The 22,360-nt window shown below is 44.4% G+C and overlaps 1 protein-coding gene across 2 annotated transcripts in view; it reads right to left on the bottom strand.

The window, feature by feature from the left end:
* Positions 1 to 22,360, bottom strand: part of LOC143933809 (transmembrane protease serine 4-like) — an 81,880-nt gene that overhangs the window by 8,968 nt on the left and 50,552 nt on the right. For both annotated transcript variants that reach the window (XM_077456866.1, XM_077456865.1), the window contains exons 6-11: positions 22,035 to 22,133; positions 18,969 to 19,009; positions 14,110 to 14,272; positions 13,850 to 14,016; positions 4,007 to 4,105; positions 1,490 to 1,626 (exon numbers count right to left, since the gene is read on the bottom strand). In XM_077456866.1, the coding sequence (XP_077312992.1) occupies positions 1,490 to 1,626; positions 4,007 to 4,105; positions 13,850 to 14,016; positions 14,110 to 14,272; positions 18,969 to 19,009; positions 22,035 to 22,133 (706 nt within the window). The remainder of the gene's footprint in view (positions 1 to 1,489; positions 1,627 to 4,006; positions 4,106 to 13,849; positions 14,017 to 14,109; positions 14,273 to 18,968; positions 19,010 to 22,034; positions 22,134 to 22,360) is intronic.

Here is a 22,360-nt window from a genome sequence, read left to right as displayed (position 1 = left end):
ATATATACACACACACAAATTATTCATCAGTTTAGGCCAATATGCATTCTTCTACATTTTTTTTTAAATGTATTTATTTTTTTTACCAAAAATATCGCAAAAGGTGGATAGTGATTGGTTTCTGCAAAAGTTATCGCATTTACATTTACAAACTATGGGATAGATTTAGGGACTTTTCATTTTTTTATTGTTTTTACTTATAATGGCAGCAGGACTGCAACATTGTGGTGGAAAATTCTGACCTAAAATTACACTTTTTGGGCACCAGTGACATCATTACATTGATCAGTGCTATAAAAATGCACTGATCAATGTATAAATGACATTGGCAGGGGAGGAGTTAACACTAGGGGGCGATCAAGGGGTTAAATGTGTTCCCTCAGTGTGTTATAACTGTGGGGGCTGCCTGGGACATGATAGAGATTGCGGTTCCTGATCACTGGGAACAGCAGATGTCTGGCATGTCCTCTGTTAGAACGGGGATCTGCCTTGTTTACAAAGGCAGATCGCTGTTCTGCCTCTGAGCGTGCCCTCAATCTCACATGCATGGACCAACTTATGGGTACGTCGGTTCGTGCAGGAGAGCCGACCTGCCGTAGTATATGTGTGGCGGCTGGTCGCAAAGGGGTTAATGACTCATAAGGTGATAGTGAATTGATATTTTCAGCATCTCATGAGATAATTAGAAAAAACGCGTCACAAAATTCAAATAGCCCATGAGATATTCTTCAGTGAATTGAGCCCCGTGACTGTGTCCCTTTGGTTTTTCATTCATGTGGTGCCAAAGCCAATTAATCAGAAATCGAATACAATGAGTTTGGCTACTATTAAAATCTCTGGCACTTTTACAGATTGGAGCCCTTTTTTTTTTGTTTTTTGTTTTTTTTACATTGATTAGCCCATTTGTGATGAATGTAATAGGTGCCATTTAACCCATCCCATACTTCTCCTTTAAAGTGGTATAAGAAAAGTTTGTTTTTCCTAAAATATAAAAAAAAAAAAAAGGCTATACGCACCTGCTCTGTGCAACAATATTACACAGAGTGGTCTCTTATCTCCCCTTTGGCAGTCCCCTGCCAGCATTGCCCACTTTGTCCTCATGGTGCCTCCATAGCAAGTGGCTGGGCTTTCTGCAGGAACTGATACGTACTGTATTGTATGCATTTAATTTAAATGACTTTTCATAATTTCAATTATAAAATTACAGAAAATTTGCAATTTTTTTAGTATGTGTATACAATAAAGTGTGTATATATATATATATATATATATATATATATATATATATATATATATATATATATATATATATATATATATATATATATATATATATATATATATACATACACACACACACACACACACACACACACACACACACTCCTACACTGATCATTAATTATGCCCTTTGGATTATGGTGTAATTTTTTTGTATACACAAAAAAAAGCAGAGAACACAATCAATGTACTGTTTTTAGCAGGATACCTGGCAGGTGTCTTTTCCTCCTGTAAGTTGACCCGCACAAATCATGGTGTTTATGATTTGCCCAAAGTACTCTCGGTTACATAAATCACTGGCGATCAAGGAAATAGTTACTCCCTGCAGTGTAGAGGCCAAGGTACCTGTAATGAGATACAATGTGTTAGCATGTAAGTACAGAAGGAACCAAGTCATGTCTAGGAAGCATTACAAATTTAAAGGGAAACCAAAAATGTGAGAGGAAATGTAAGAGGAAATGTAAGGTAACTGCCATTTATATGCATTATCCTCATAATGGCAGACAGTATCATCAGCCACACCAATTAAATAACCAATTATCACTAGTAAACTGAAAGCCACAATATAATTGACCCATTCAGGGCTGGATTCAGAGCATCGTGTGCTTGGTGCTGAGGATTTTGGTGGGCCTTTTACTGGGCACCCTTCTTCTTTCCAAGAGCCTGTGCTGGCATGCGCCCAAACTCAAAAGTGCGCAGCCGCACAGGCATAACATAACACTAGGGAAGACTGGCATTTGATTTGCCAAGTTTCTGTAAGGGCCGTGTATTGGCGTGCACTCTCAGCTGAAAGAGTGCAGCTGCGCAGGCCTAACTCTATGGAAGCCCCAGATTTCTGTAAGAGCCCTTTGGCATGCCCCAGGTTTCTGTTAGGATTGTTCATGCAGTGCCCATTATCAATCCCACTGCCCTGCCCTTGCGGTGCATGTGGAATGCAGGGCCCGTCAGGGGAGATCTCTTCCCATTGACCCATTGCTTTCCATGTCCTTTTTGGGTGGCTGGGCCTATATTAAGGTAGTGGCCTGGAGCTGCAGCTCCAATAGCCCCTTACGTTAATCCAGCCCTGGACCCATTTATTTTTGGGTCTTAGAGTGTATGTAAAGCCAAACTATTTTTGGATGTTTTTGCATGTAACACAATCTGTAAATGGGGAGAGTCTGATGAATGACAAGCATCTCTTCCTCGTTCACCGATTGTTACATGCAGTATAATCAATGCATGGGCGTAATCAATGGAGTAAAGAAGGGTCGGGTCTTCTTTGGATCTTTTTCACTGCAGTTCATGAAGGACTCAGAGCTATTAACTCCCATAGTGCTAAAAGTTAAGCAGCAAAAAAAAAAAAAAAAAAAAAAGAACGTCATACCTGCACAGGATCCACCTGTGTGACACCTGTGGGACATACTTCATTATAGGTAAGGGAGGCGACTGAGGCTATAGTTTGACTACATTTTAAATCTTAATGTATTGTACCTATGACACTGAGAATGTTGAATATTCTAGATGACATAAAATGATCATGTGTCAGACTATGGACATTAAAAGTATTTACATATTCTTAACAGGCCAGGAATGAGCTTTACAACAAACTCTCATTGACTATTGTAGTTGTGGAGCAATTAATCTTCAAAACTGAAGATCAGTAGCACTGATATTATCTAAAGTGGACCTTCACTGACGTAAAACAACTCATTTGCAACTGGCTCCACCCCCTCCTTCTACAGCAATTCCTGTTTTCTTGCCTAGATGAGAATGTCATTGTGGCCCTTGTACCCAATTATGGCACATGCGTGCTAATGGAATCCATATGTTCAATCCAACAGAGAACTGTGTACATGTGGGGTTTTCTGCACATGGTGAAGATGCTGAACAAATGCAGGCCCTCAATCACAGCATTTCCTGCATGCGTGGGAAGCCACCTGTGTGCGTGCAGATGTGCCAAGAGTCTCTCCTGGATCCCGAAGGCTGGGTAGAGCCCTTCAACCCATGCACCAGATTGTTAAATATGGTGGCGCGACCAAAGGTAAAGGGGACTGAAGTTCCTCTTTAACTTTCTTCCACACAGAACAAGTGTTCTGGGAGGGAAGCAGAGTGAACTGTAATGCTGAAAGAAAGACTTGAACAATTTCTGTGCTTCTGCCTTAAAAGTCAAGGATCGTTATAGCCTAAGCCCTTGTACACATGGTCGGACATTCCGATGGACAATGTCCGATCGGACCGTGTTGTCGGATAATCCGACAGTGTGTGGGCTCCATCGGACGGTTTCCGTCTGAGTATCCGACGGACCAAGTTTTCCAGCTGGGCTATAAAATTTTCTGACAACATGATCCGATCGGACTTTGTCTGATCATGTGTAGAGAATTCTGATTGGAAAAAGTGCCACGCATGCTCAGAACAAATTCCTAGACCAAAGCTATTGGCTACTAGCCTGAACGTAATCCCGTCCTAACGAAATAACGTCATCACGTTAAGTACGAGCGGATTTTCTGACAATTTTGTCCGACTGTGTGTATGCAACAGTTTCGGACAAAATCCGATGGATTTGGTTGTCGGAATGTCCGACCGTGTGTACAAGGGCTCAGACTGGACAAGCTAGTGGAATGCAAAAGCTGCAGTACTGTGACTAAAGGAAGCTGTCGTAATAGGAAATAGAGAAATCTCAGCTACTTTCATGAAACTTGAAATATAAGAAACAAACTGTTAAAGTATTTAGAATAACTGCACTCACCACCTCCTTCCACTGTGTGACCCCAGCCTGTAACTGTTAAAGGGGCACCTGCTTTCAAGTTGCTATCAAATCCCGGAAGACAAATAGGCTGCACAGTAGCTGAGATTGGAAGAAGAAAATAAAAGTGAGCTAAATATACAAATAACCGCAGAAAGCAACCAATAAAAGAGAAGTATGGACTTAACAAAATCCCCAAACACTTATACTCACCTAGGTGGATGCAGCATCGATCCAATGCTGTATCTGTCCCCCGCCTCCTCTGCATCGAGAGAGAAGCGATCATACACCAGTGATCGCTCTGTTCTCCACTCCACTCTGAGCAGAGAGCCGGGACTGTCAGTCACCAGCTCTCTGCTCTGACCCCCCCCCCCCCAGAGCTCACTGGAGCACTGGCTGTGAAGGGGGCGAGAGGGGCTGGCTCAGGCTCTTAACGGAGAGGCTGAGACAGGCACCGATCCAAGCTTTTGGATGAATTCCGACCATATGGTTGGGATCTTTTCAGAGCCTGAACCAGCTCAGATGTCAGCCGACAGCGGCCTTTAGCCCATTGTCAGCTGAAAACAGGTCACAAGAGTGCATTTCATTCTACAGGAGGAGAAGTACAGGAGGAGGAGTATAGCCAAATAGCTTTGGCTATACTTCTCCTTTAACAACATCTGTACCCTTTAAAACACATTAGGTACATAATATATGGATACAGTATATATAGCAGCTTTGTAGATATAAACTATTAATGCACTTTTGCTGTGCATTAAGAGCTGCCATCATAGGCCCAAGTCATTGTAATCATTGGTCTATTTAAGGTCAGCTGATCTGCATCTGCACTGGTACTGCAAACAATGCAGGAGGGCATCTGCTCCATTTCTAAAGCTGGGTGTATGAAGAGCAAAAATCCTGCAGAACCAGACAAATTGTGTGTACCCGTCCGTTCAACAGACATCAGTCTAATGACTATCTTCTATCAAATTGTCATGCCCGAAAAAAAGCATTCAATCAAACTTGCTGTTTGTGATCTCCACCGATTACATGAGTGTATTGCAGCATACAAATCATGATTTATGGCTCCTAGCAGTTAAGACACTGGGGCTAATATACTATAGGCAAATAGACTGTTCACTTTGCAAGGGAATTTGCCCCAGACCTTAGTGAGTGAGGTGAAGCTCCAATGACCATCATGCAATCATATGCAACCAAAAATGCATTTACCCCCCCCCCCCTCCCCATTTTCTTTGCATGTAAATTGGATATTTTTTGCAAAGGGAACAGCCTACTTGCCAGCAGTTACAGTGCAGAAGTAAAGAGATTGTACGTAAACAGGGCCTGGGTTTACAATCACAACTCTAAAAAGATGAAGAGACTAAAAGGTGGCCATACATGGTTCAAAATTCGACCATTTCAAGCACAAATTTAAGGAAGGTCACAACACAGGCAGATTTTTTAATTGAAACATAGGTGTAAAACATCCTTAAACATACCAATGGAAAGGAAAGGGGGAGCTGCTATCCTTTGTAAAAGCCATGGAAGAAGTTTATTGATCCATTAGGTGCACTGATATATCAACATGTACCTCCAGCTCTAAACACATTTTACTCAACAGAGAGCATAGTTGTAGAGTGGGGAATGCTGTATAGGAGGACACATTTAATTTTACCTTAACACAACACCTGAACCCAGGAAAGTGCACACTTGCTGCTTCAAATCTCAGTCCACAACTTGCTTTCCACTACGTGATCAATATAATCTGTTCACCTAATCATTTTGACCCCTATTTCAATTCTGAGGTCAAATCAATCCCGTGTATCTTAAACCAAAAACGGATATGTGTCTCTTTTTGGCTTAAGAGACACATGCTTGCTATGAGCTCAGAATTGATTTAGGAATCAAATCCATAAAATTAGCAGATTATATTGATCACATGGTGGAGAGCAGGAGGTTATCAAGTTGTGGGCTGAGAAGATTTGAAGCAGCAAGTGTGTACTTTTCCTGTGGAAGTGGGGGGACACATATGGGACGTTTTCCCTCTCCCCCTGTTCTGGTGACAATGCTAAATTAAAAAGGAATAATACTGCACTCCTAACTACCTAGTGAAAACTAAACTAACATAAAAAAGCAGCAGCTAGTAAGTGTGATACACACCAAAATGCGCTAATACTACTATATTCCCCGGGGGAAGCCTTAATTGGTACGCGAGTCTCTCAGGTAATCAAACATTTACGTGAAATAATGATTCCAAATAAAAAATATATATAAAATACCAATTAATGAAAATTATTATTATAGCTACTTAAATATTTAAAATCGAATAAATGTGAAAATGCATATAAATATCTAAATTAATATAAATATGTGCAAACACGCAAATAACTTATATGAGAAAGTGAAAAATTATGAATAGTGATGATATGATATATGATATGAGTCCAAAGTAAATAAGCTCAGATAAAGTTCAAATACTATTTAAAACAAATTGTGCAATCTTCCATCACCAAAAGTACAAACACCACCAAGAATGCACGTTTACCAGATAGCAAGCGTTAGTAGCTCGCATAAGATACTCAACAGGGTCCAGGATAGCTGAAGCTACTCTACTACTACTCTTCAGCCAGGAAGCCACACAGAGAGACCAACATCCCACAATCGAAAGTCTCCCTGGTTTACCATCCGGTGAGCATCCCTGTATTTTTCAACCTGCTGCTTTGCCATTTGAGACCTACTACGGGTAGTGATGGACGAACTTCCGACGGGACGTTTCGCGAACGCGAAATGCGAACGGACCCAAACGTTCGCGAAACAGAACGTTCGCCGCGGGCCCCATTGACTTCAATGGGAGGCGAACTTTGCAAACCTTCATGTCGAATTTGCGGCCACGTGGTAATTATTAGGGGGTAAAACGTAGTCCCACCATCTGGACAATGACATAATACATGTATGAGGTGAATTTGGGATCGATAACTACAAGCATTTTTATTTTATTTGGGAAATTGTTCTAACAATTCAGGACTATGGAGCTAATGAAGGCAATGGAGGAGAGGGAAGGTCAGGGACCAGGGTAGGCAAAGAAGAGGGTGCAGGAGATGATCACCAGCAGCGTGACATACCGGAATGACACATGCACCGTGATAGAGGCATCTGACAGCAGCACCGTAATACAGAGCACTGACAGCAGCACCGTGACATACAGCGCTGACAGCAGCACCGTGACATACAGCGCTGACAGCAGCACCGTGACATACAGCGCTGACAGCAGCACCGTGACATACAGCGCTGACAGCAGCACCGTGACATACAGCGCTGACAGCAGCACCGTGACATACAGCGCTGACAGCAGCACCGTGACATACAGCGCTGACAGCAGCACCGTGACATACAGCGCTGACAGCAGCACCGTGACATACAGCGCTGACAGCAGCACCGTGACATACAGCGCTGACAGCAGCACCGTGACATACAGCGCTGACAGCAGCACCGTGACATACAGCGCTGACAGCAGCACCGTGACATACAGCACTGACAGCAGCACCGTAAGCAGCCCCAGGAGGAAGTCAGCACAGCACAGGGATGGTGTGATCCCCTCATAATAAGAACCCCCAGGAGGAAGTCAGCACAGCACAGGGATAGTGTGATCCCTTCATAATAAGAACCCCCAGGAGGAAGTCAGCACAGCACAGGGATATCATAAGCAGCCCCAGTAGAAATATGACACCGCTCAACCTCTTCAAAGAGGAGGGTAGGGGCATATAGTACGGTGTGCTTTTTTGGGTCAAGGAAGTGAGCCAAATGAATTAAGAAGGTCTGTGTGCTTGATTAAAAAAATAGTTTATAGACATATACATGGTCTACTGGTCACATGTGTTGAATTCCTCCGAGATCCATGCCTCATTCATTTTTAGAAATGTGAGGTAGTTAACACTGTGGTGAGCTAGGCGAGTACGCTTATCGGTCACAATCCCCCCTGCTGCGCTGAACGTCCTTTCGGACAGGACACTGGATGAGGGGCAAGCCAACAGTTCGATTGCAAATTGGGCAAGCTCTGGCCAGAGGTCAAGCCTGCCCACCCAGTAGTCTAGGGGTTCATCACTCCTCAGAGCGTCCACATCGGCCGTTAACCCAATGTAGTCGGACACCTGACGGTCTAGGCGTTCCCTGATGCTGGATCCGGATGACACCTGTCGATGGGTCGGCTGAAAGAATGACCTCATATCCGAAGTCACCAACACATCTTCAAACCGGCCTCTTCTTGCAGGCGCTGTTGGATTGGTACCCGCAAATCCTTCTCTGGGAGTGGGAATTGCTCCTCTGCCAGCGCACGCAAAAGCAGAATGCAGCATTTCTCGAAGCAAGGCCTGGAAGTGCTGCATTCTGACAGCCCTCTGCGACGGCGGTAACATTTCCGCCATTTTGTGTTTGTACCGGGGGTCTAAGTACGTTGCCACCCAGTACTGGTCCTTGACCCTCATGCTTTTTATACGGGGGTCCCTATTAAAACACTGGAGCATGAAGGCCCCCATTTGCACTAAAGTGGAAGCGGTGTGGTGGCCTGGCTCCTGCTCATCATCCAGGATAATGTCGTCCTCTTCATTCTCCTCTCCCCATCCACGCACAACAGGGATCCCAGAAAGGTTTAAAGCATGCTCTTCTTGCTCCTGCTCATCCGCCCCGGCACCATCCTCCTCTGACTCCTCATCAGACTCCTGTTGTTGACTTGTCTCAGATAGAGTAGCCCCCCCTGGGAATTCATCCAGCATTGCGACTTCCTCATCTTCCCGCTCCTGCTCCTCCACAGCCTGATCAATGACACGACGCAATGCACGCTCCAGAAAGAAGGCATAAGGTACCATGTCACTGATGGCGCCATGGCTGCGACTGACCAGTTTGGTGATCTCCTCAAATGGCCGCAGAAGTCTGCATGTGTCGCGCATGAGCAGCCACTGGCGCGGTGAAAAAAAACCCAGCTCCCCAGAACCGTTTCTTTCGCAGAGTTCATACAGGTAGACGTTAACTGCACGTTTCTGCTGGAGCAGCCTATCAAGCATATAGAAGGTTGAGTTCCATCGCGTCGGGCAATCGCAAATAAGACGTCTGACCGGCAGATGGTGTCGCCGCTGAATGTCAGCAAGGCGAGCCATGGCCGTGTAAGATCTTCTGAAATGGGCCGAGATTTTCCTTGCCTGCCGCAAGATGTCCTGGACCCCAGGGTATTTGACAAGGAATCGCTGCACGACCAAGTTTAAGACGTGTGCCATGCACGGCACGTGCGTGATTTTGCCCTGTTTCAATGCGCTAAGCAGATTGGCACCGTTGTCACACACCACTTTACCAACTGTCAAATTGAGCGGTGTTAGCCACTCATCTGCCTGTGAACGCAAAGCTGAAAGGAGTGCCGGGCCAGTGTGGCTCTTTGCTTCCAGGCACAACAGACGCAGCACGGCATGGCAACGTCTCACCTGGCATGTGGAATAGGTTCTGGGGAGCTTGGGCGGTGCAGTGGAAGAGACGCTAGCAGCGGAAAAGGAGGAGGCAGCTGAGGAGGAGAGGGAGGAGGATGGAGTAGGAGGAGGAGAAGAAGAGTCAGGCCTGCATGCAATCCGTGGCGGTAAAACCAAATCTACACGGGTGCCACGGGTTACATGCTTGACGGCCGTCAGAAGGTTCACCCAGTGGGCAGTAAAACTGATATACCTTCCCTGCCCGTGTTTGCTAGACCACGTGTCTGTGGTCAGATGTATCTTGGCACCGACACTGTGTGCCAGAGATACATTCACTTGCCGCTGAACATGGCCATATAGCTCTGGGATGCCCTTCTCTGAGAAATACTTCCTTCCTGGGACCTTCCATTGTGGTGTTCCAATGGCCACAAATTTGCGAAAGGCCTCCGAGTCCACCAGTTTATATGGCAGTAGTTGGCGGGCTATGAGTTCTGACAAGCCAGCCGCCAACCGTTGGGCAAGAGGGTTATCCGGCATCATCATTTTTTTACGCTCAAACATTAGGCCCACGGAAGCCTGCCTTTTTGCAGAAAAATGTGAGCTTGGCGTGATGGAAGGTGGAGTGGAGGACAATTGTGAGGAGAGAGGAGAAGGAGAAGTAGAAGACGAGGCTGGACGGTGAGAGCCTGCAGTGTGGCTTTGTGTGTTCCGTTGCTCCCACTGGGCTCGGTGATGGCTGCTCATGTGCCTTCTTAAGGCGGTCGTCCCTAGGTGAGTATTGGGCTTACCGCGACTAACGCGTTGACTGCAAAGATTGCAGATGGCAACGCTATTGTCAGCAGCGGACACGTTAAAAAAAGCCCACACTGCGGAGCCATGTGCCGGTGTCCTGGGTGCGCCAGATGTGACCGTACATGGTCGATGACTCGCTCCTGATACATTTGCAGTCTGCTTTGTCCCTGCTGTGCAATGTAAGTCATTGCTGCTTCTCCTCCCTATCTGCTGGTCCATATCTCCCTCTGAACTCCCCTCCTCTTCCTCTCTTGTGGGCACCCACGTGACATCACTAGACACGTCATCATCAACGTCACCTTCCCCACCGCTATAAGTAGAGATCTCGGAGTAGGCAGCAACACCGGGGACCAACCTCCTCCTTGGGCTGATCTGGGTACTGGCGTCAGACTGCTGAGTAGCGCTTGTTGCTACCTCCTCTTCCTGATCCAATACCAAGAGTGGCTGCGCATCAGAAATGTCCTCTTGATATGGATCGGAAAATAATTCCAGTGACTCAAGCGGAAGGTATGTGGTGGTGGTGGTGGTGGTCGTGTTGTTGGTGGTAGTGTCTTTGGGGGTGCACATAGCAGAGAGTGAAGAAGAGGGTGCAGATCGAGAGGATGAGGAGGGTGCAGAAGAGTAAGGCTGAGCGAGCCACTCAACCAAGTCTGGTGCATCCTTTAAAGTAATTGAACGCACCTTCTGCAACTTCCCACTTTGGCTCAAGCCTGTTGCTCCTGCCCTACCCCTACCACCCCTGCGGAAGGGCCTGCCTCTTCCTCTGCATGTCATTTTTTAAATGACCCTGTGACAAAACTCTTAGTCCCTATACCGCTGAAGGACTGCTGCAGTATAGGTGAGCGGTCAGCAGTGGTGCACGTCAACCCTATCTATTGTGGACCTATAGCGGTCCTTACAGAACAGCAGACTGTACCGCACTCAAGCCTATGTACCATAGCACCCTATACCAAGTTACCAGTCCTTATAAGAACTTTTGTGGAACAAGCAGGTTGTGTGTTAGTGATTAGCAGACTGTACGTCAGTCCCTATACCGCTGAAGGACTGCTGCAGTATAGGGCAGCGGTCAGCAGTGGTGCACGTCAACCCTATCTATTGTGGACCGATAGCGGTCCTTACAGAACAGCAGACTGTACCGCACTCAAGCCTATGTACCGTAGCACCCTATACCAAGTTACCAGTCCTTATAAGAACTTTTGTGGAACAAGCAGGTTGTGTGTTAGTGATTAGCAGACTGTACGTCAGTCCCTATACCGCTGAAGGACTGCTGCAGTATAGGTGAGCGGTCAGCAGTGGTGCACGTCAACCCTATCTATTGTGGACCGATAGCGGTCCTTACAGAACAGCAGACTGTACCGCACTCAAGCCTATGTACCGTAGCACCCTATACCAAGTTACCAGTCCTTATAAGAACTTTTGTGGACCAAGCAGGTTGTGTATTAGTGTTTAGCAGACTGTACGTCAGTCCCTATACCGCTGAAGGACTGCTGCAGTATAGGGCAGCGGTCAGCAGTGGTGCACGTCAACCCTATCTATTGTGGACCGATAGCGGTCCTTACAGAACAGCAGACTGTACCGCACTCAAGCCTATGTACCGTAGCACCCTATACCAAGTTACCAGTCCTTATAAGAACTTTTGTGGACCAAGCAGGTTGTGTATTAGTGTTTAGCAGACTGTACGTCAGTCCCTATACCGCTGAAGGACTGCTGCAGTATAGGGCAGCGGTCAGCAGTGGTGCACGTCAACCCTATCTATTGTGGACCGATAGCGGTCCTTACAGAACAGCAGACTGTACCGCACTCAAGCCTATGTACCGTAGCACCCTATACCAAGTTACCAGTCCTTATAAGAACTTTTGTGGAACAAGCAGGTTGTGTGTTAGTGATTAGCAGACTGTACGTCAGTCCCTATACCGCTGAAGGACTGCTGCAGTATAGGGCAGCGGTCAGCAGTGGTGCACGTCAACCCTATCTATTGTGGACCGATAGCGGTCCTTACAGAACAGCAGACTGTACCGCACTCAAGCCTATGTACCGTAGCACCCTATACCAAGTTACCAGTCCTTATAAGAACTTTTGTGGAACAAGCAGGTTGTGTGTTAGTGATTAGCAGACTGTACGTCAGTCCCTATACCGCTGAAGGACTGCTGCAGTATAGGGCAGCGGTCAGCAGTGGTGCACGTCAACCCTATCTATTGTGGACCGATAGCGGTCCTTACAGAACAGCAGACTGTACCGCACTCAAGCCTATGTACCGTAGCACCCTATACCAAGTTACCAGTCCTTATAAGAACTTTTGTGGAACAAGTGAGTTGTGAATGTTTAGCAGACTGCAGCAGAAGGGCAGCAGTCAAGTATAATATCCTTTCTATATTTGGAAGAAAGAATATTATACATGTACAAGCCTATTACTGTACCACTGATACCAGTCCTGAAAAGAACCTTTGTGGAACTAATAATAACAGCAAGTCTTTAAAATTACCCTCACTGCCTGACAACACTGCTTCCTTCCTGTCCCTATACAAATTGGCAAAAAAAGAGAACGATTAGTGGTTACTGGAACAGCTCTTTTGTGGACCTTGATAGTAACAGCTAATGATGATGATGATGATGATGATGATGAAAGACTAATCTGGCTGTCCCTGTAGCATACACCGTCCTTTCCCTTTCTCTAAACTAACAAAAGACACTCAGGCTGCTGCAAGAATCAGCAGCACAGCAAACCTATCAACACCTAACACCTATACCAGTCCTGAAAAGAACTTTTGTGTACCAAATAGCTAGTGGTTTATCTCTCCCTACTCCACACAGGAACCTGTCCCTATCGTAACAGAAGAAAGAATGTAAAATGGCCACCGGATCGGGTGTATTTATAGGTTAGGGGGAATGTACAAGTGTCCATGTGCTGTCATGTCTCAATTGGCTGTCCTGTATCACATGATAAACGTGTCACCAAAGGTTAAAGTTCTTGTATACATTAAACACGTAAGTCCGCCGCGGCGAACGACGGAAAAAGGCGTTCGAACGTGCGGACCGCGAATGTCGGAAATTCGCCGCGAAACGACCGCCGGGCGAACCGTTCGGCCATCACTAACTACGGGGACCCTGTTGAGTATCTTATGTGAGCTACTGACGCTTGCCATCTGGTAAGCGTGCATTCTTGGTGGCGTTTGTACTTTTGGTGATGGAAGATTGCACAATTTGTTTTAAACAGTATTTGGACTTTATCTGAGCTTATTTACTTTGGACTCGGGTCATATCATCACTATTCATAATTTTTCACTTTCTCATAGAAGTTATTTGCGTGTTTGCACATATTTAAATTAATTTATATATATTTTAATATTAATTTAAGTAGCTATAATAATAATTTTCATTAATTGGCATTTTATATATTTTTTTATTTGGAATCATTATTTCACGTAAATGTATGATTACCTGAGAGACTCACATATCAATTAAGGCTTCTCCTCAGGAGGATATAGTATTATTATGACAACGCTAAAATGTTTGGATTTCCCACCACTTTCTGTCTTGGTGACAAATGGCGAATACAGGGACAAAGACGACAAACGCTTGAGAGTCTAATTGTTTCACACTCCATCCAAAACTAGAATAGTATTACCTGTGAGGCTGAGATCACTCTTTAGCTTAATTAAGGCAATGTCATTTGGCTTTTGATCCAAAATGTATGATGTGGGAATGTAGATCTTGTCCACCTGTGCGGCAAAGAGAAATGTAAGGCGCGAATGTCCACACTCAACACGCCATCTATCTGCCTGTTGCTGTCCCCTAGGCAGAAAACAGAACTCAGAATGAGAGTAATTCTAGGCAACATGTGACTATGGTAAAAATGTTACATGTGTATAAGAACAAGTTGTTTACCTTGGGAAACAATGTGCTGCACTGAGAATGATCTGTGGCGTAAGTATACTGCACCCACATGAATGCTGACCCATGTACTGAAGGCTGCACTGCCATGGCGAGTTTTCTATGGTGGTATCCTGACCACCAACAATTCGCTCCTTTTTATGGTTAATGCCGCAATCTAGAAATGCCATTTGAATGAGATGGATTAATAGAAGAAAAACACATTGTATAAAAACATAGCAAAGGATTTGTGATCATGTTTCAGCACAGTAAAACCGCTAAACCTAAGCTGCTAAAGGTATACACATGCTACAGACATGATTCCTGCTGTCGCTTTCAATGGGCAGCGATTCATTTAAACTAATAAGGCCACATTGCAACCATGCTGCAAGACTTTTTGACAGATCAACTTGCCTAGTGATGGCCCTTGGAGTACTGAATGCAAATTTTGACCAACTCCCATAGTAAAAACCCTTGACCTGGCTACCTCCTGCACCTCATGACTGGTCAATTACCCTGATGAGAAGATTCACTAGCCAATAGTGATGCACTGGGGGTAAGAGAAAGGGGAGAAACACTTAAATTAAAGTATCTGTCTGAACTTTGAATACCAGAGTGACCTTAGATTTTGGGGTCTCAATAGGCAAGCTGAACTAATGTGCAGATTTAAAAACAAATGTACATGTGGACAGCAATGGTAGGAGAGAGCAGACTGATAACTCATCACTTGGCAATGCCTTCACTGTCCAATCATTAGTCTGGTGTTGCCCATTTTGTGTTGCGTCTGCAATCAAGGTCCAGGATATTTGAGGAAAGTGGAAAGATCTGGACCTGTAGGTTTATTTTACTGGTATTTTTAACTTAAGGAATTACTGTTGGTGTAAATTATCTGGTTCCTGGGCAGACGGCTTCTACACCCCAGTGCATCTCCACAGTCTCCTTGGCTTGCAATGTGGTGTATACAGAGTTGACATTGAAATGGCACACCACTGTCAAGCAGCTCAGATACAACTTTTTTTCCATTAAAGGTCAGATGGACAATTCAAAAAGTAGCCAATGTGTTTGGGGGGTCTAAGCGCCTCCTTCATCAGGGCTTGACTGGCAACAAAAGTGAACAAACCAGAAATGAACTGCACCTGCAATGGTATTTTTTCCAGTGTGAATTCAAAGCACAGGTCTAGTCAGCAGCTTGTTGGCATTGTAGGTCCAATCCATTTCTGGTTTGCTTGTTGCCAGTCAAGCTTTAATGAAGGGGGCACTTAGACCCCTGAAAAGTTAGTAGAGATGGGCTCGAACATCAGCTGCCCAATTGTTCATAGAGAAAAGGCACATATGGGGTGCTCGCAGGACATTCACCCGCTGCGGAACATCCCATGATGCACTGCGAGATTGCAGTGCATTGAAGGCTGCCGATTGGCCACAGCATGCATCTGACCTGTATGTTTTGGCCAATCACAGCGCAATGTGCTGTGAAAGCCATGATTGACTAAAGGCAGAGTGCCAATCATGGCTCAGGGGCCAGGTCCATGCCCCACACTATTTATGGCTGCTTACACAGTGGCCATGTATAGTGTAAAGAGAGAGATTAGACAGGGTAGTTAGTGGATTGAGCATGCAGTCAGTGTAGTGTAAATATATATATGTGTGTATATGTAGAACATATAAACATAATCAGTGTAGTATATGGTGCAGTGTAGCATATATAATACAGTGCAGAGTATAGAGTGAAGTCAGTGTAGTGTATATAATACAGTGCAGAGTATATCATACAGTGTATTAAAGTGATTAAGGGGAACCCTATGACAGAAAAAAATGGCGTGGGGTCCCCCCCATAATCCATACCAGACCCTTATCCGAGCAGGCAGCCTGGCAGTCCCAGAAAGGAGGGGTGACCACGTGACCTCAGAAGGGTGGGTCACCCGCTTACCTCACTGGGTGGCTCCGCCCTTGCATTTAAGAGCTGTCAAAGCGAAGGGACAGCAGTCGGGTCCGTCGTGATTGATGGTGGATTTATATTGTGGGACACTTTTTTTTTTTTTTAATAAAGGACTTTACAGACAAAAAGTTAAAAACTGTCTCTTGTGGTTTTTACTTTTTGACACTTTTTTGGTGAATGGGTAGGGGTACAATGTACCCAATACCCATTTACATGGAGGGGGGGCGGGATCTGAGGGCCCCCCCTTGTTAAAGGAGGCTTTGAGATTTCAATAAGCTCCCCACTCACAGACCCCGACAGCCATCACCCAGGGTTGGTTGGCATGTGTCCTGGTACGGATCAGGAGTCAGGAGGGGGGAGGAACCCCCTTTTCCCTGCCAGGCTGCATGCTCAGATAAGGGTCTGGTATGGATTTGGGGAGTATCCCACGCCAATTCTTTTTTACATTATTGCGTGGAGTTCCCCTTAAAATCCATACCAGACCCAAGGGGCCTGGTGTGGACAGGGGGGAGGGGACACCACGGTGTTTAAAAAAATAAATAAAAATCACCCATATTACTGGGAGCCAGCAATACATTACAGCCGCATGCAAGTTTACATTACATTTTTTTTCGTTAGAAATGTCATTATTGCTGTGGCATGTTCAATACATCGCACAGATGTGCCACTTTACAGGCAAACTAAGGGGACCCCCCGCCAGGCACGATATTTAAAGAAATATTTCATATTATATTGTTTCACTTTACGCATCATTAAAATCACTGCTCCTTTAAAAACAATGTTTTTGCATTGATACATGTCCCCCAGGGCAGTACCCAGGCCCCCATACACTTTTTATGTCAATAACTTGCATATAAGCCTTTAAAATTAGGACTTTTGATTTCTCATGTTAGTGTCCCATAGACCTTAACCACTTGCCGACCAGCCGCCGCAGTTTTACTGCAGCAGAATGGCACAGCTGAGCGAAACGATTTTATGCAACATCGCTTTGCCCTGTGGCCACTAGGGGCATGCGAGTGACCGCGATCGAGAACCGGGATCTGTGTGTGTGAACACATTGTTTCCGGTTCTCTGAGGGTAGAAGAGACAGATCGTGTGTTCATACAAAGTATGAACAGCAATCTGTCATCTCCCCTAGACAGTCCTATCCCCCCTTCAGTTATAACACAGAGAGGGAACATGGTTAACCCCTTGCTCGCCCCCTAGTGTTTAACCCCTTCCCTGCCAGTGAAATTTTTACAGTAATCAGTGCATTTTTCATAGGAGTGATTGCTGTATAAGGGCCAATGGTCCCAAAAATGTTTCAAAAGTGTCCCATGTGTCCGCCATAATGTCGCCATCCCAATAAAAATCGCAGATCACCGCCATTACTAGTAAAAGAAAAAAAAATTACAAATCCTATAAATTTATCCCATTTTTTGTAAGCGCTATCATTTTTGCGCAAACGAATCAATATACGCTTATGACAATTTTTATTACCAAAAACATGTATAATACATATCGGCCTAAACTAAGAAAAATTTTGCCTTTTTAAAAAAAATAAAAAAATGGGGATATTATAGCAAAAAGTAATAGTGTTTTTTTTTTTTTTCAAAATGGTTGCTTTTTTGTTTATAGCGCAAAAAATAAAAACCACAGAGTTGATAAAATACCACCAAAAAGAAAGCTCTATTTGTTGTGGAAAAAAGGACATCAATTTTGTTTGGGTGCAGCACCTCACGACTGCGCACTTGTCAGTTAAAGCGACGCAGTGCCGAATCGCAAAAAATGGTCTGGTCATTCAGCAGCCAAATCTTCCAGGGCTGAAGCAGTTAATAGGGTTTGCATGTTTGCTAGAACTTTTTGCCTGTTAGAGGTGTTCTGGTGCAAACCGAACCAGGGGGTGTTCGGGCCCCTCCCTACATGTTAGCTACTTTTTTAATTGAAGCCCTGACCTTTAATGGTATAAAAAGTTGTATCTGGGCCTCTTAGCATTTTATTTAACATCAACTGATCTTTTTTGGAGTATGACTTACGGCTTTGCTGTAAATTCTAATCCCTTGCACCCATTTTACCACCACAAACAGCAAGTGCTGACCATTGTGGTTTAATAGTCAGGAATTTTTTATATATATATATATATATATATATATATATATATATATATATATATATATATATATATATATATATATATATATATATATATATATATATATATACATATATATCATAATTGGTAGAGCCAAACTGCTGCTACTGAACAGTGGGTCCTGCTAGTGGCAGGTGCCACTGTAAGAATACAATGTTCTATCTACCTGATTTGTGTGGATGGGAGAGGGGGAGAGAGAGAGGGGGGGAGAGAGAGAGGGGGGGAGAGAGAGGGGGGGGAGAGAGAGAGGGGGGGGGGGAGAGAGGGGGGGGGGAGAGGGGGGGGGAGAGAGAGAGGGGGAGAGAGAGAGGGGGTGAAAGAGAGAGGGGGAGAAGGAGAGGGGGAGGGGGAGAGGGAAAGGGAGAGAGAGACCGTTGGTAGACCCTCTTCCATCCTGCTGCCTTCTTTTGCCCAGGTAAGTGATGCACTGGCACCTGGCCATCCACATGATGGGAAAAAAAAGGGGATTCATCAGACCAGGCCACCTTCTTCCATTGCTCCATGGTCCCTTTTCGATGCTCATGGGCCCAATATGGGCGCTTTTGACTGTGGCTACGCAGCCCCATACCCAACTGTGATGCCCAGTTTTCTGCTTTCAACTTCAGGGTCAACATGTTTACCTGCTGACTAATGTATCCCACTTGCTGCCCAATATATCCCACTGACTGTCAGATGTCATTGTAATGAAATAATAAGTGTTATAACCGGTCAGTGGTCATAAAGTTAGGGTCTCAGCTGTATATCCAATCCCCCTCCCACCTGTAAAAAGGTGAAATAGATACCATAGATATGAAGAATGATACTCACCTATGCACCTTAAAGATATTATACTGCCAGATGCACAAGCACTTTTGGAAAATACAATATAAAATAAAAAAATAAAAAAGTAATTAGTCACATTGTAATTTTATTAAAAACTTAAACAATATACTTTAGAGCTAATGATATATCATTTGGAAAGTAGCACAATCCAACCAATATGTAGTTTCATCCTGATACAACAGATTCATACTACAGTGGCAAAAATAATTATTTGATCTAAACCTGCAGATTTTGTAAGTTTGCCCACTTACAACGAAATGAAGGGTCTATAATTGTTATCATGGGTGAATTTTAAATGATAGAGACAGAATAGCAACCAAAAATCCATAAAAAACACAATACAAGTGTTATAAATTGAGTTGCAGTTAAGGGAGTAAAATAAGTATTTGATCCCCTACCAACCAACATTAATTCTGGCTCCCACAGACTGGCTATGGCAAGTGCTCATGTGGTACACAGATTAGTCCTGTCAATTTAAGAAGGTGCTCCTAACAACAACTCACTAGGTGTAAAAAAGACATGTCCGTAGAATCTCTTTCTTCCATTCAAACCTCACCATCATGAGCTAGAACAAAGAGCTGTCAAAGGACATCAGGAACAAGATTGTAGAACTGCACAAGAAAAGATTGGGAGAAAGTGCTGTAGTCAGACGAGAACAAATTTGAGTTCTTTGTCATTAACTCGACTTGTGTTTGAAGGAAAAAAAATGCTGACTATGACCCCAAGAACATAATCCCTACAGTCAAGCATGGAGGTGGAAATATTATGCTTTGGGCCATTTCTCTATAGGTACAGACTGACTTTACCGCATTGAGGGGCCAATGAATTGGGCCATGTGTTGTAAAACTTCTTTCCACAACCAGAAAACTGAAGGTCGTGGATGGGTCTTCCAGCACGACAATGACCCAAAACATACCTCCAAGGCAACAAAAGGAATGTCTCAAGAAGAAGCACATTAATGTCATCGAATGGCCTAGCTAGTCTCCAGACCTTAATCCTATGGAAAACTTATAGAGGGAGCTGAAACTTCAAGTTGCCAAGCAACAACCAAGAATCCTTAAGGATTTAGAGAAGATCTGTAAAGAAGAGTGGACCAAAATCCCTCCCGAGATGTGTGCAAACCTGGTAACCAACTACAAGAAACGTCTTATTTCTGTGTTTGCCAACAAGGGTTTTTCCACCAAGTACAAAAAGTCATGTTTTTCTTGGGGATGAAATACTTATTTTATTCACTGAACTGCAACTAAATTTATAATATTTGTATCATGTATTTTTTCTGGATTTTCGATTGACATTCTGTCTTTATCGTTTAAAATACACCTATTATAACAATTATAGACCCCAAGACCCCTTTCACACTGCCAGCGTTTTTCAGGCACTAGAGCGCTAAAAACAGTGCCTGTATAGAGCCTGAAAAAAGCACCTCGCCCGAGGGCTTTGACACTTTAGTGGTGCGCTGGCAGGGCGTCACAAGAACTCACTGCTCCTCCACCGCTGCTCCCCTTTGAAATCAATGGGGCAGCGCTGTGATACCGCAGGCAAAACACCACTCCAGCGGTGTTTTGCGGGTGGATTTAACCCCTTTTTGGCCGCTAGTGGGGGGGTTAGCAGGGCCAAATAGCAGCGCTAAAACTGTAAAGCGGCACTAAAAATAGTGCCGCTTTACTGCTGACGACCCCCCGCAGCTCGATGTGAAAGGGCTCTTAATTTCTTTGTAAGTGGACAAAATCTACAGGGGATCAAATAATTATTTTTGCCACTGTAGATCTTAATCTAGGCTTACCTGTAGGTCCAAGAAATATCTCCTAAACCTACACGGTTTAGGAGATATTTGCTGAAAGACAGGCACTGCTGTCTACGGCGCATGCGCCGTAGACAGCGGAGCGCAGGCGCACTGAGCGCGGCATCGTCAACGACGAAGATGCCACGCGTGTCGGCTCCGTGTGCATGCGCAGAAGTGACGTCATCACAGCTTCACCGAATGACAGCGGTGGAGCAGCGAGACCCCACCGAGAAGATGGATGTGCCGGACTACAGGGGACAGCGGTGACTTCGCTGGCTCCTGTGTCAGGTAAGTGACACATAATGGGCTACTATGAGATGCATAGTAGTCCATTATGCTTTGCCTTTGTAGGGAATGAAAGAGGAAGTAAACTCATCAGGGTTTACTTCCTCTTTAAAGGATATATGTAGGCTGTCACTGCTGATTTGCCTGGAATAAACATCTCCCTCCAAAGAAGATAGATACAACCCTCTCCTGATGCCTTTCAACCCCTATATTACTACAGGACACTGTAGGCATGTAGGGGTCAGCTGATAGAAACACAGCAGCAGGGACCAGGAATCCTAGATCTTTTTTTTAAGCCATCCATAACCTTTTTTTAAATTTATAATTTTATAAAATACCAAGCCATTTGAAAAGGCTTGGGGGCCTATTTATAAAAAAAAAAAAAAAATGTTAAATGTGTCTCTGTCATCCGCTGTCCTGCTCTGTCCTCCTCTCTCTCCCCCTCCCTGCCTGTCTGCTTGTGTCAGTGCCCACCCCCTCCACTCCTACTACTATTATAACTACCATCCCTCTGTAACAAACAATGTGTGTCCCTGTGCCTGTGTTATATAAAAAAATATGCAGATTTGTACCTATATCAGAGTGTCTTCCAGAGCTCATGTGACTCCTTAGCTCTTTCTCCTCTCCTCCTCGCTGGCTGATGTCAACAGGAGTGCTCGGTCCCACCCACTGGAGCTGTCAGCCAGGCAGAGGAGAGAGCCGAAAAGTCACGTGTGCAACAGGAGACACTCTGATATAGGTACAAATCGGAATGTTTTTTTATATAAACACAGGCATAGGGATATAACATTATGTTACAGAGGTGATGGGAGGATTTTATTATATTGGCTGAACAACCACTTTAAATCAGCTTCTGAGGGTTTAAGGTCACAATAAAGTTGATGTAAAAGTATAGCAATGAAAACTTGATTTTAAATTATGGCTCTAGAAATTATAAACAGATAAGAAAATTCAGTTGGTCATGCTGTGATCAGGCTACTTACCCAGTAATGGGAATCGGCTGAATCCCACCGCCAGGTGGTGGAAAGGTACCAAATTGTCCATTTAGTGTTGCAGCATTCACACTGGTAAATGTCGGCTTACTAAAAATAGAGTCAGATAAAAAAAAGTTATTGGCAATTTATATATATTTATGTTTAAAAACCATGTATTGTGCTGATTAGCATTAAATAAATGTACATAAAGACAACAAAATAGCATTTTACTGGAGGACTAATTTACCAGAACAGCACTTGGCATGGTTACGACAGGCAGTACAATGCTTTGAATTGTACAAAACTGGAATTACTCTCATTTTGTTTCCCATGTG

This window comes from Lithobates pipiens, unplaced genomic scaffold (assembly GCF_037356315.1).
Source record: "Lithobates pipiens isolate NorthernLeopardFrog02 unplaced genomic scaffold, aLitPip1_a1.2 Scaffold_27, whole genome shotgun sequence".
NCBI lineage: Eukaryota > Metazoa > Chordata > Amphibia > Anura > Ranidae > Lithobates > Lithobates pipiens.
The sequence above is the reverse complement of the archived record's forward strand: the minus strand, read 5'-3'. Positions and strand labels throughout refer to the sequence as shown.